Here is a 13,880-nt window from a genome sequence, read left to right as displayed (position 1 = left end):
TAAGCCACAAAAAACAGGGAAAAAAAGGACAAAAAAATTAAAAAAAAGGACAAAAAAAAGGACAAAAGTAAATGCGCCTCCATTTTTCTGTTTTTACCAATGGGTTATATATTTACTTAGTATAAATGGATTTTAAATAAAATTCAATTATGTAATGATCTACTGCTCCCGACTCACAACCTTCTTTGTTTGATTATTTTACCATGGTAAATTTTTGTGCGTATACGTAATAATCTAAAATTATTAAAATAATAAAAGCATTTCAAGTAACTATATCGGTAATACAAAAAATTTTAATCTGCGTCAAACCCGAATAAGAGTCGTTGAAATTTTTTTCTGACAAAAAAGCAGAGAGTAAAAATTGAGAAATTTTTAAAGTGTTTTCCTCTTTTTTTTGCTACAGAAAAAATCGTACCATAAAGAAAATCCATCGACTGCTTTACGTCTCTTTAATAATTTGTAAAAAAAAATATTTTTTAAGAGCAGAACTATAAAAATGATGGTTAGAAAGGCAGAAAAACAGGTTTATACACTTTCTACTAGCAAAAATAACACTCAAAACCTTATTTTTGAAAAAAGGACAGATTTCCGGATAGGGGATGTTTGAAATTTTTTCCGGATAAAGCCGTTAAAAAAAGGACAGATCTGTCCGGAAAAAGGACAAAATGGCAGCACTGCATAAAACATCTGTAAAAACATATTTTCATTTGGTTTATATCAATACCCTTTTAGTTATTCCTTTATTAAAAGAGTGTTTTTCGGCTGGCTTTCTAGGCACAAATTTTTTTCCAATAAAAAGTTGTGATAAAAAGTTACGATTAAAAAAACTGTTTAATTGAGTTTGGCCGAACCTTTTATGACATCAGCCCCTCGTTGCGCAAAATAGCAGTCATGTCAAATTGCAGCAAGACAATCAAATAGGATGTGGCTGCACTCACAGTCTGGAAAATTAAATTATTGAATGCTCTGAATTTAAGTTTATATGTACCAAAAGCTCACCGAGAAAATAAATGTGTAGTCCAGGGCAAACAGTCCGATGCCATTAAACTGGAAGAAGCCCTCCCAGTGAAGAAATTGCAGTGTAAACGATTTCATTTTGTTGTAGAAGAGATCGTTGCTCAGCATAAAGGCCGGTTTCTTCTGCATGATCTCATGGACTATCATCGCCGACTGTTTGGAGTGATTATTGGCATTGCAACAGAGTCGAAGTACGATGTATGCAACTACCATGGTGGTGAAGCTCCAAATCACATACAAATAGGTCATATAATCCAGCAAGCGGCTCTTTCCGCTAACAATAAAGTTGACCTTGGTCTCCAGGAAAATCCCGAAAATGCTCACCACAAAACAGGCCGCCATATAGGGTACGCACTGTGGTCCAAACTCGCCATTTGTAATCACACTGAGCGACAGGATTTTGTCGTGTAGCTTAAAGAGATCTGGTAGATTGGCCTCTGAAGTGGTTCTAAATTAAAAGAAAAATTTAATGGAACTTTTAAAAACATAACCAGAAATTATATTAAATGAAGTTGCCTTTTAGGTACTAGTATCCTTAGTTTAAAGTAATTAAATGCGTATTTATAGAACAACCGTTTGATAAATAAATAAATAATTGTCACATTGCTTGATTCAAATGTCCTTCTCTACATAAATCAAAACACGACAAACAAGGCAACCAAAAAACGACTGTAACCATCAATCAAACCTTTTTTCGTTGCATGAAACCTTAGCCGCTAAATCGTTTTCTTTACCCTGTATTTTCGGCAATGGTGGCATTGTCATAATCAAAATCGTCCTCATCCTCATCATTGCTGGTGTCCATTTCGTCCTCATCGTTCTTTTGTTGGCCCACTTGACGTTTCATTTCGCCAGCCAACTTGTGCTCATTGCCAAATGTCGTCCTGCCGTCCATGGCCGTAATCGGCGTTACGGTCTTCCGCTCCTTTTTGCCCTCGCTCTCGATATCGAACACGGTGACGGGGGCGTGGCGGTGGCGCGCCTCCTGGTTAATCTTCTCGAACAGCGTGTTAATCTGCTCGAAGCGCTGCGAAATGACCGACACATGATAGATGAACTCGCCCTGGATGATGCTGCCGGCCAAGTACGGGAAACTGGACACCATGAACGGTATGAAGGCGAAGTTGCCAAAGGTCCTGGATCGCGAAATTAAAGAAGCGGAAAATTTGCCTGCGGTTAGTGAGCTGCAAAATTTATTTGGCAAAAGCTAAAGCTAAATTCTTATACATAAGGTAAATTTTTAAATGATTGGACTAGTGTTCCATAAATAATCAAAAATACAAAAAAAAGGGTCAATTTTGTTATGATATGATAATCAAACAAGAGAGAACGCTATAGTCGGGTGCCCCGACTATCAGATACCCGTTACTCAGCTAAAGGGAGTGCGAAAGAGATGGAGAAAAACTTTGATCCGCCGTAACTTTTTAACGAATGGTCCGATTTAAAAAATTTCTTCTACATTTCGATAGGTATTGATAAACACAATAAAACTGCATTTTTACTTTCCCAAAATATTGAAATTTTTAAAATCGTATATAAGCGATTGTGGGCGTTAAAGGGGGCGTGGCACCATTTTGAAACAAACTTGCGCTGCGTAGGAACTCCTAGAATCTGCATGCAAAATGTCAATCTTCTAGCTTTTATAGTTTCCGAGATCTCAGCGTTCATACAGACAGACAGACAGACAGACAGACAGACAGACAGACAGACAGACAGACAGACAGACAGACAGACAGACGGACAGACAGACGGACAGACGGACATGGCTAGATCGACTCGGCTAGTGATCCCGATCAAGAATATATATAGTTTATAGGGTCGGAAACGCTTCCTTCTACCTGTTACATACTTTTGCACGAATCTAATATACCCTTTTACTCTACGAGTAACGGGTATAAAAATATTTAAAAATAATGTAAAGTTTGTAATGATTTTGCCATAAGTAATAAAAGACTTATAAATAATGTACATTTTATAATGATTTGACTAGGGTTCCATAAATAATAAGAAAGGTTCGGAATTAAATTACATTAATATAAATGACATTTTTTTAATAAGAGTTTTCAGTGTTACCGTAGGTTTAAATGAAAATATCGTAAATTATAGCACCAAAGATTTTAAAGCACTCGAAATAATTCCAATTTTTCAAAAAAAGCACAATGTTTTTTAATAACAATTACTTACAGATAAAGCCCTCTGACGTCATAGTACAAGGCAAAAGTGAAAACGCAGAACAAAAAAAGCCAGGTAAAGTGGTAGGCCACACTGTGTTTCACCGCGGTGACCTTCACCTTATCCATTTCCGCCACTCGCTGACACTTCTGTATGACCGCATCGATGGCATTTAATCGCTCGTCGAACTGCAGAAAGAACTCTTTGCGACGATAGAGACTCATCAGGGTGATTGTTAGGTATAAGAAGGCTCCTAAATGCATAAAGAGGTGGTTGCTCAATTTGCAAACACTGTTGCACGCGTCCAGAAAGCAGAGCCCGAAAACATGACTCAAGTTAATCAAAAGGTAGCAAATCACATAAAAGACAGGCATAATAAACATCATGGCGTAGTCGACAATGAAATTGGTTTCCGACTGCTGGCGATTCAATGGTATAAGGCCTATAACCTACGGAATAGAAATAGGTGGATTAGAACTTTAAGAAGTACCCATATTATATTTATTTTTACCATTGAAAACCAGTTCATAATTTGAATCATTTTGTTGCCTCTGTTTTCTACTCCGTAACTTGGTAACTTTTCCCTTTCAGTTCTCTGTTTGTAATGCCCGCAGGCTGGTCGGTTTTCTAACCTAAAGGGTTAACATTTACCTTATGTACTCACATAATGAAAGCGCTTATACGCAGTGGCAGTAGCGGATAATGTGCATACGGTTAAGATAAATATCTTCGGCGGGGAGCCTAAAATGCTTTTAGCTTATTAAATGTGAACTGAACTGTGCACAATGAGAAATGAGTGAGCGAGAAATAAAAGAGGGCTGTGAATATTATTACATATAAAAAGTTTTCCACTAATCAGTGTTAATGGAGAATCAAAAAAAAAATATGAAAATATTTTTAAAACTATAATTTTAACGACGGAAATGTAAATAATTGTGCAAACACTTCAGCCCTTTTATAAAGTTTAGTAATAGTAAACATTTTTTTGAGTGCTTTAACAATTGATCTATTAACTTATTGATTAATAATATTGTTGGGTAAGCAACACTGAAAATAATTAAGGGAAAAACATTATATTACCAATATTATATTTATTTTAATATGGCATAAAACAATTTTTTATTTTATATTGACCAGAGTGTTTAAAATTTAACACTAACTGAACTTACCAACTAAACTATTCAATTAATCATTTATCAGCACACATGGATATTAATGTCAATTTCCACGGTATTCAAATACCCATGCTACCATTTCCTTTTCTTACCCAGCTTTTGTGTTCAGTCCTTGGAATCTAATAATTTCCACATATTTTCCCCGTATTTTACATGCTAATTAAACAATTATAAGTTAGTGCCGCCTAACACTAAATTAACAACTAAGACAACACCGGAGACAACATTTCCTCTTCCGCGCCGCCCTTAACCCTCGTTTGCTGCCAACTAGCTAAGACGTTTCTCGCCCGAGAAAACCAATTAAAAGCAAAGCCCTTCCTGGCAGAATTAACTGGCGACAAGGGATGCAAAAAGGTGAGGGGAAAGCGGGCCGAAAACCATGAGATGATAAAATGCAAATTTCCCCTGAGTTGGGTAGTCAGCATGAGGTGAGGGTGAGGAAATGGAAAAGTGGGAATCGGCTTGGGCAAAGAGACTTACAACAGTTATAACTAAAACAAGACGGCAATGGCAAAGTGTAAGGTGTTTGCCGGCTGCTAGATGCCTTTTGGCCCTCTTAGTTAATAATTGAGTTTGCATCGGAGGCACGCACCAACCAACACTCACGCACTCACACATATTTGGCAAACGGTCTCTGCGTTGGGAAGGAAGGACTTCCCTGGAAACGTCCTTCGCATCTTACTTATGCCCATGCACGCCCAATAGACCGCATAACAGTAGGGTTCTATGTATCCTAGAGATGGACAAGTTATGGGCACGCTACTACAGCGATTATTAATTTATGTATTTTGGAAGGATTTTTTTCCCCTTGACTTTAAAGATAATTTTCACAAATCTCTAAAGAATTGCCTAAATTTAGAAAGAAATTCTCATTTAATATATTTACTACTCGATTTGGAAAAATGACACTTCCAATAAAATAATTTGTCACATATTTATCCATCTAGAAAATTAAAATATATAGCAATATGTATAAAATCACTCATACGTCTCGTAAGCCAGAACTAATTTTAGAACTAATATGTTTTTCTATTTAAAATAAAAATTACAAGTCAATTAAATAAATTTATTAATACAGTTATGGAGACTATTGCTACATAATATACAGAGAATTTTCTACATTACAGCGATAATACTGTTTAGACAAAAATCACTCATTCGACTCGTTGGCCACAATAAAATTTTTATATTTATTTTCAAGACGTAAGAATGAATAACTTGAATAATATATTCCTAAAATGCAACGACATTCTTCAATCAATCAATCCGAAAAATTAAAACAATAAAAACTGCAATTATGTACAAAACATTAAAGGTTTTACTAGAAGTTGTATATCGATTTGAGATCTATTATTCCGGTGATAGATGGTATTTTTCCAGTTTATTACATTTATACCATCTCTAGATCGTAGACACATGCTAAGCCAATGAAACGAAGCTTGTTAATATTTGCCTTTCGAGAATGTCGTTACTCGCTCTGCGTCTTATCATCCGAGGCTTTTCCGTATGGTGTCCGTATTAAAAGCGCCCAACAATGCAGGCAAACTCTCGAGTAGAAATGTTCCCACTGCGCTTTATAGCCGGCAATCCGTTGAGATTCCTTGGGGCTTCTCGGATTTACCCGATTTGGGTTGCTTTATTTTATTTTGTATTTGCTTCCTTCGGCGGTATCAATAAAATTGCGGTCATAAACTGTGACCGTAATGGTCTTCAGTCTCTGCCACGCCCCCTTTTTCCGGCTCGAAGCAAGTCACTCAATCATGTGGCACACTTAGTTGCCTCGCTTACAATTTTCTCCCGTCTTATTTTGGCTTTACTTCTCTTTTCTGTATTTTGCTGGCCTGTAATGAGCTTGTTTGCCCAAGATTTTGGCCCACAGATTTGCCTAAACGTTTTTTGCTTCCTTTAGTTGGCTGGGGGGAATTTAGCATTTTGGAATTTGGGCGCTGCTAAAGTGGAACATCTTGGTCCTGTTCGAGGGGAACCCGACCAAGTGGGCAGGGACCGAAATTATGTTAGGCCCCTGGGGTTTTACTGGCGTGTTGAAGCTCCTCATTTGCTGAGTTATTCGTAGGCGAAAAGTTCTCAAGTGCTGTATTTTTGTAAGCAAAAAATATTTCTACAAAAGAATCTTTCAAATGAAGGAAATATATCACCACAAAGAATGTTAGTCAGTATAGACTTGATGTAAATTACAAAAGTTAATAAAATATTATAGAATAAATGTTAAAATACGTTCCTTTTGTTCAATATTTTTAATATTTAATTAAAGTTTATGGACATGTTTTAAAGATTTTAGAAACCTTTATACACAATACTCCACAGCTTTCAAACCGGCCTTTAAAAGCCTTTAAAGGAAAGGGATCTTTTCCCTTTGACTCGCAGGCATGTAAGTCGGGGGCGAACAAATAAAACCACACAGACATATCAGACACATCAGCCGGGATAAGTTTCGTGTCTGGCTTAGCCAACTTTCCCGCTTTCCCTTGGCCTTGCCGCATTTGTCAATTTGTTGTTTTTGGGTGCATCTCCTGCTTTTGTGGCCCGTAGCCGTTGACTGTTAATGACTTTTGGCAACACAACCAGTCAGGGAAGTTTATGACAAACAGTTAGATAAATTCGGTTATGTATGGTTGCGGTTGAAGAAATAAAATTCTAGTTTTCCTAAATCATCATATTTATATAAAATTTTAAAATAGAAAACAAAAAATAACATTTGAAATTTTAAAATATATAAAAATAATAATTATTATTTTGTTTGTCCTTTTCTTTCATTAGTTAAGTTCAGATAGTATTCCTATGAATTTTTCCATGGCTGTGTGGTGTGTCAAGTGTGTGTTTCCTCGTTTATGTGTTTGCTTTATCTTAGTTCAACGTTGCGTCAAACTTAACTAGCCAAACAATTATTTCCAACGCTTTTGTGCTCTTCCCGTCTCTTTCTGCAATTCTATTTCGCATTGGTGCTATCTCTTTCACTTCCGCCCAGAAGCCAAAAGTGCTCCTCATTGCTTGTTACATAAATATTTCATTAAAAGCCATTCATAACCAAGCATTCGGTGTTGACAGCCGCCTCGCCTCCCACCATTAACGCCCACCACGTGTCCAGCCGAAAGAGCAAAGCGGTGAAAGAGACGGCTGTAGGAGAACGAAAGAGATGGGAACAGCGCGGAAAAAGAGAGCGAAAGCTTTTCACCACATTTCAGTGTAAACAAGTCGCTGGCGTGTTGGAATTATGGCTGCAACTTCTGTGCACTTTAAAATGTCAAATGCCAAGGATTGGGGCTGGTCCAAATTAAATTCGAGCTACAAGTTGGTTAGCATATTAAATTGCATAGCGGTTGGCCGCAGACAAACTTATGGATTCCAGAAGGAATCGCTGTGTGTCTGTGTTATTGCAGCTTGCAGCACTTGCCCAAAACTATTTAATTGATTATGCTAATGCTGATTAATGACTACTGGCTGTCCATTGCCCATAACCCTTTTAATAAATATTAAGTACTTAAGTAAGTTAAGTAAAATTAAATATATTTTTAAAAATGTAGAAATAATAAACAGATACATTTTTATTTATTTAGCCCAACATTTGTATTCTTTAAAATGATGTAACTAATAAGTTAAAGGAAGACAAGAAATTGATCTTAACATTGCCAAGCCACTTTAAATTTGGGAAAAATTTAAAATAGTTTTCACTTTATTATCAATTTCTTAAAAAAAAACAGTTGCAAGTATTAAACATAAGATCTTGAAAACAAATTTGTACAGTTATTTCAAGAGTAAGTTAATATAAAGGATTACAATTATTTGAGGCTCGTATTAAGCTAAAGATTGCTTTTCCAGCCAAGACTCGAACCCTCACTCGCCTAAAAGCATGCTTTGTAAGATTCAGTTTTTGAATCGCACTGATCGTACTGATTTTAGTCATCCGTCAGCCGGCGCGATTCGGTTGGAATGGAATGGATCGGTATGGAAGAACAATCACCCACTCGGCCTAGTAGCGCGTTCAACGTTCCGCGCATCGGTTGTCGGCGACTTCAAATCGCATTATGTCTGCCCAACTGGAGAGCAACAGTGCCAGTGAAAATAATAACAATAGCGTCAAGGATGTCAGGCTCCTGCTGCTGCCAGATACTTCTTCGGATGGCAATCCGGCGAGTGTCATTTCGCGCTCCGAATTGCAAAAGAATTTCATTGATGACCTGACACAAACGGTTGACGTGGGCCATGTGAGGAGGAAGCGAGTGTGGCGGGTGCCCTGGTTTATTTTGCTGATGTGTTTTATGCAGGTTCGATTTTATGCAGTTGCTCCACTTGTTCGATTGTCTCTTTTTTTCTTTATTTTTTGTTTACCCGGCAACGTGGCGTATGAGTGATGTGTGTGCGTTTAATTCAGAAAATCATTTAAAAACGATGAAAATCTTTTAATAGATAAGAAAATACGTAAGCTAATAAATTACCTGTGAAGATGTCAAAGGTGAAACTATTTGTGGTGCCCATAATAAAACTTGTTGATTGCTAGAAATTCAATTACATATATTCAACAATGTCATGTGCTCGTTTGCTTCCAGCTGATAACAGGACCCGATTTGGTTAGAAAACATTGTGCTTCTGTGCCCCGAAAATCCAAGTTCAATGAGTAATTTAATGAATTACTCAACATAATATTCTAATTGAATAATAACATTAATATTTTATGTATAATATTAGACAGGAAATGTCTAAAATTAATTAAAATTAAGTTATAAACGTGAATAGTTGCTGGTGATATTTTCCTTCTGATAAGCCCTGAATTTCATTTTCTTTTTGAACGAAACAATATAAGCAGCAGTGTTCTTAAGAATTTCTGTTTATCATTCCGCATCTTAATAAAGATTATTTCACTTGATTTGTTTAAATCAAAACAATTCGTTTGTTTTTGTTTGGTTTACCCGTGGCTGGTGCCATTGTGTGAGTGCTCCATAAAGTATTGCTCTTCAATTCATATGAATTTCCATTCACTGGAAAATTTTATCAATCGTTTATGTTTGTGAATTGTTTGTGGTTTGTATTAAGAGGAAAACAAGTAATATATCTGATTTATGTATATTTATTATAAATAGAAATATGATTTTATTGAGCTTGACGTCAGATATGTGAATTTAACAAAAATATAATGGAAAGGCATAATGGAATGTTGATAATGGAAAATATTTAAAAAAATTTAATTTACCTTTTATTTATTTGTTGCTGTGCACTAATTGTGTTTTTGAACCTGTACTCGATTAGTCCATTTTAAAAGTAATTACTAATTAGCAGTCATTTTATAGTCTCCCGAGTTATTTTAAAGTCTTTGCAAACAATTAAATTAGTTTAGAACTTTTTTTACCTAAATATGTTTTTGGGATGTATTTACTCGCAGTGAATTGTACATGTGAGGTCTTAAGTAAGATATTTAAAACGAATTAGCCTTAAAGTTTAATTCTTAAAATTTATTTTAGTGATTTCTGACAACAAGTGTGAGGTCTTAAGTAATGTACTTCAATCAAATTAACCTTATTGCTTAATTCATGAAGGTAATTCTTTGTGATTCCTGATAACAAGTGTTTAACCGCTTGATTACTAATTGGCTCTTTGCCAATACCAATGCCGCTGACTAACAAAGTCCCACAAGTGTGACCCATTTCGAGCTATGCTCATTAATTGATACCTGGCTGCATACTTCAGATACTCACTCTGCACACTCAATAATGCAGATCGGCGATCGGTAAGGTTTTATTGTTAGGCCCAACCCACAACTCCGTAATGATTGCACAATCGACGCTTCGCTGGCCCGATTTAGCTATATTGCCATTTTAGTCATCGAATCGATCGAACCGATCGAATGCCGCAACTTGCAGCTCTGGCATTTGTCATATTTGGTGGGATCGGGATGCATGTTGCACCGATTTGGTGTCGCAGCCGTGTTTTTGTGGCTGCTGTCAACTCATGCGGCGCACATTGTGCGGCATCTCAACTCAACACTCGCACTTCTCAGTTGGCCAAGTGTCGATCGATTGAGCGAAAGTGACAGTCAGTTGCCATGACACTGTTCAGCAAAGTTGCGGGTGCTTCGATAAGGCAAAGACCACTAATTTCAACTTGTTGAGCTGTCAGCAACAGTAATGGCCAGTGTTTCATTCATAAGAATAAGATATCAGCAGGCGCTTCAGAGAATTTCACATCGCTATCGGGGTTCTTAAAACAAGCTTATCCAAAATGAGTATAGTCAACCAAAAGAAATTCGGTTGGAATCTGTTTGCTATGCAAAGTTTGTTGGGAAGTTTTAAGAAAAAATGAGTCAGTTACAATTTAACTGAAACTAGTCCGAATAAAATTAACATTAATATTATTCTTATTATTTATGATGTTAATAACAAAACACTTTCCAGTTTCTTTCCTGGTCCTACCATAAAACAGATATTTTTTTTAGTTTAGAATGATCAAGGAACTTAATCAAGCAATAACTAAAATGTAAATGAAAATTATAAATAAAAACGTCAAATTACTTTCTCTTCATATTTTCTTCTTTTTTGAAAATATTTTGAAGTACGGTGTCATGCAATTAAAGGTCTTCCCTTTGTCTTTTCTTACACTTCAACAGATATCACTGCACTGGATTGCTAATGAGTGCATGCAAAAAAGACTGATCTTTAAGTCTGGGTGGATCGGCGAGTACTGGCGATTACTGACCTATATGCTGCTACATTCCGATTATTATCACCTGGGTCTCAACATTTGTCTACAGGTGAGCACATAAATTCGGACTATACAAATTTAATATACGATACAACTCCATAGATTTAACTTATGAATGGGTTTTATTTTAGATACGAGTTAAACTAAGCCCAGAAAAAACTGAACTATTATATGAGACTTATTATTTTTATTTATTCAAATTTTTATATTATTCATAATTTAATAAAAAGGTATCGAAGGGTGTAAATCGTACATTTTGTTTGATTTAAATGACTAAATTATACTGGAAAAATTAATGTAATAGAATGTATTTATGCAAAAATAAAAATAATTTCCAAATAATAATTATTTACCCTGCAGAAAAAATGAAAACTAGTCTGAAAAACAACTAATTATGCAACTAATATAAAGCAACCGGAATTTGTCTGAATGCATTTGGACTACACAGGGCCTAGAAAATTTGTGCTAGTCGAAAAAATGATTATTACAAAACTAGTAAAAAAGAAACTTGTCTCGGACTAGTACCTTTCTGACAAAAAAAAACCTTAAAAATATTTAACTGGTAGAACAAATACATGTTAGGGTCTAGTTAAAAGGCAACTGGAATTTAACTAGTTGCAAATGAAACACATATGATCCAAAAATATAGCCTAGAGTGTACATGTCTTGAGGAATTTAGCACTAAACATATCAAACACTCGAGGTCCTCGGTTCAATCCCCAGTCTTTGTACATTTTTTTTTGTTTTTTGTTTGCTAGGTGATGCTTTAGTTTTATTTTAAACATTGTTTAATCTGTCCGAGGCAATATATATGTGAAAAATCACTGTTTATGAATTATGTCACACTAAAATTCATAAACCTTGTTAGGGCATTACAAAATGTGATGCGTGTATGGCTCAATCAGTTAGTGTGCCTACAAATCCAAAGGTCCCGGGTTCAAGTCCTAGAGAGGGCGACTTGCCTCAAAAAATGTAAGTTTGTTTTAATTCCATTTAATTATCATTTACTGTATTTGATTACATAATAATTATCAGAAATTCTCTAAGGACCGCGCCTATTAATTGGATACTAAATTAGGAGAGCGTCAAGTTAGGCATCGTCAAGTACTAGTGAAATTCAATCACTTGATGGTTTAGAGATTATTTTTAATTTTTTCGTGAAAATATTTTTTTGAGTGTAGTTCAACAGCTGTAACTATAAATTGGTTAACAGTCACTAGTGCAAAACTAGTAGCAAATGGACTAGTTGTTTCCGACGACAAGCATATGAAAAATGGACCACTTCGTTACATGGAAATGGACATAACTTGAACTAGTTAACCTTCTTGACCCAACTAGTATTTTAATAGTCCAAAACTGATTCCGTTTCCTGCAGGGTAATAATGTTTTCAAATAATATACCTAACGAGTATCAAAATTATATTTGGGTTGTTTTAAGTTCCTCTTTTATATTTTTGACAAAATCAAATATTTTAATAGATTAAGGGATTAAATTAAAACAAAGTGAGGCTTACTTCAAAGTCATAAAGAAGTTACTTAGTTCACTGATATTTATAACCACAAAATGAGTTACCATCGCTTCCACCTGTTGTTGCATTGTGCTACTAACAAAGGTTAATGTCTCTGCCAGTGTTTTATAGGTATCTGCCTGGAAGTGGAGCAGGGTCACTGTCGCCTGGCCGTGGTCTACATCGTGGGTGGCGCTGCCGGTTCGTTGGCCAACGCCTGGCTGCAGCCCCATCTCCTCCTGATGGGGGCTTCCGCCGGGGTATACGCCATGCTGGGGAGCCATGTGCCGCACCTGGTTCTGGTCAGTCAGCTGGAAACCGCAATTTAGTTTTGATTTAATGTTTACACGTCTCCCTATTCACGTTATCGAATAGAACTTTTCGCAGTTGTCGCACCGCTATGCCCGCATCGCCTCCCTGTGCATTTTGTTCCTCAGCGATGTGGGCTTCACAATAAACCACTTTTGCCAGCATCACAATCGCAATCCGCGTATCAGTCTGGAGGCCCATATTGCAGGGGGCGTGGCCGGAATTCTGTGCGGTTTCATCGCCTACCGTCGCATCCGTCCATCAACTCATAGAGCCATTTTTGTATAGTCTCAAATAAGGTGATTAGTTATAAATTCTATAGTTTAAGTGTGAAAATATGTATATTATAGTCAATTTTACTATAAGTCTGTTATTGTTATAAAATCTCTTTTAAATGGATTTTACATCAGCCAAATAGTCCACTAATTAATAAAATACATTTAAGCTCTTAGAGCATTCGCAGCCAAGTCTTATCAAAATTATAAATCACTTTATAAAATTTGTTTGCGAAATTGTTCTTTACTTTTACTGAAAAAATTTTGTTGAATCATTTAAGCAGTTATTATTCTGACAATCAAGCAATCATCCTTAATGGAATAGTCAGCAATTATTCAGTTTATTTCTTTTATGGACTGTCCTAATTGTTTGGTCACAAAATTCGTTGTAAACTTATTATTCTTTCTCTGTTCGTCATGCATAATTTCGGTGTTATGAATAAACATTTATTTTACACCTCATAAAAGGGTGGGCAATGTTTTATTGCTGGTTTTTATGTGCTGTTCACTTGCCACTCAATTAATTGACCTACACTTGTTAACTGAATGGTGTCTCTATTGAATTAATTAATCGATTACTCATCAAGTGGTTTTGGCTAATTAAAGCGTTCGCTGAATGTGGAATTAAAAATCAGGCATTTCATAAATATTCCATAACCAATTTCAGTGTGCAATTAGAACCAAATCAATTTGTGGAATGTCTCCCCCAAACT

General features: G+C 35.9%; 2 protein-coding genes across 2 annotated transcripts; one reads left to right on the top strand and one right to left on the bottom strand.

The window, feature by feature from the left end:
• Positions 1–854: 854 nt before the first annotated feature.
• Gr33a (Gustatory receptor 33a) lies at positions 855–3,772 on the bottom strand. Its single transcript, XM_017156460.2, has 5 exons — positions 3,701–3,772; positions 3,202–3,638; positions 1,752–2,153; positions 1,000–1,465; positions 855–941 (listed from the first exon to the last, which is right to left on the bottom strand). The coding sequence occupies exons 1-5, from the start codon at positions 3,728–3,730 to the stop codon at positions 855–857; spliced, it is 1,422 nt and encodes a 473-aa protein (XP_017011949.1). The 5' UTR covers positions 3,731–3,772.
• A 4,599-nt stretch (positions 3,773–8,371) lies between these two features.
• Positions 8,372–13,610, top strand: rho-6 (rhomboid 6). Its single transcript, XM_017156452.3, has 4 exons — positions 8,372–8,647; positions 10,981–11,124; positions 12,706–12,885; positions 12,959–13,610. Exons 1-4 carry the CDS (start codon positions 8,408–8,410, stop codon positions 13,178–13,180), a joined length of 786 nt encoding a protein of 261 aa, XP_017011941.2. The 5' UTR covers positions 8,372–8,407; the 3' UTR covers positions 13,181–13,610.
• The last annotated feature ends 270 nt before the right edge of the window (positions 13,611–13,880 follow it).

Source organism: Drosophila takahashii, chromosome 2L (assembly GCF_030179915.1).
Source record: "Drosophila takahashii strain IR98-3 E-12201 chromosome 2L, DtakHiC1v2, whole genome shotgun sequence".
NCBI classification, from domain to species: Eukaryota; Metazoa; Arthropoda; class Insecta; order Diptera; family Drosophilidae; genus Drosophila; species Drosophila takahashii.
This window is presented reverse-complemented; position numbering and strand designations above follow the sequence as displayed.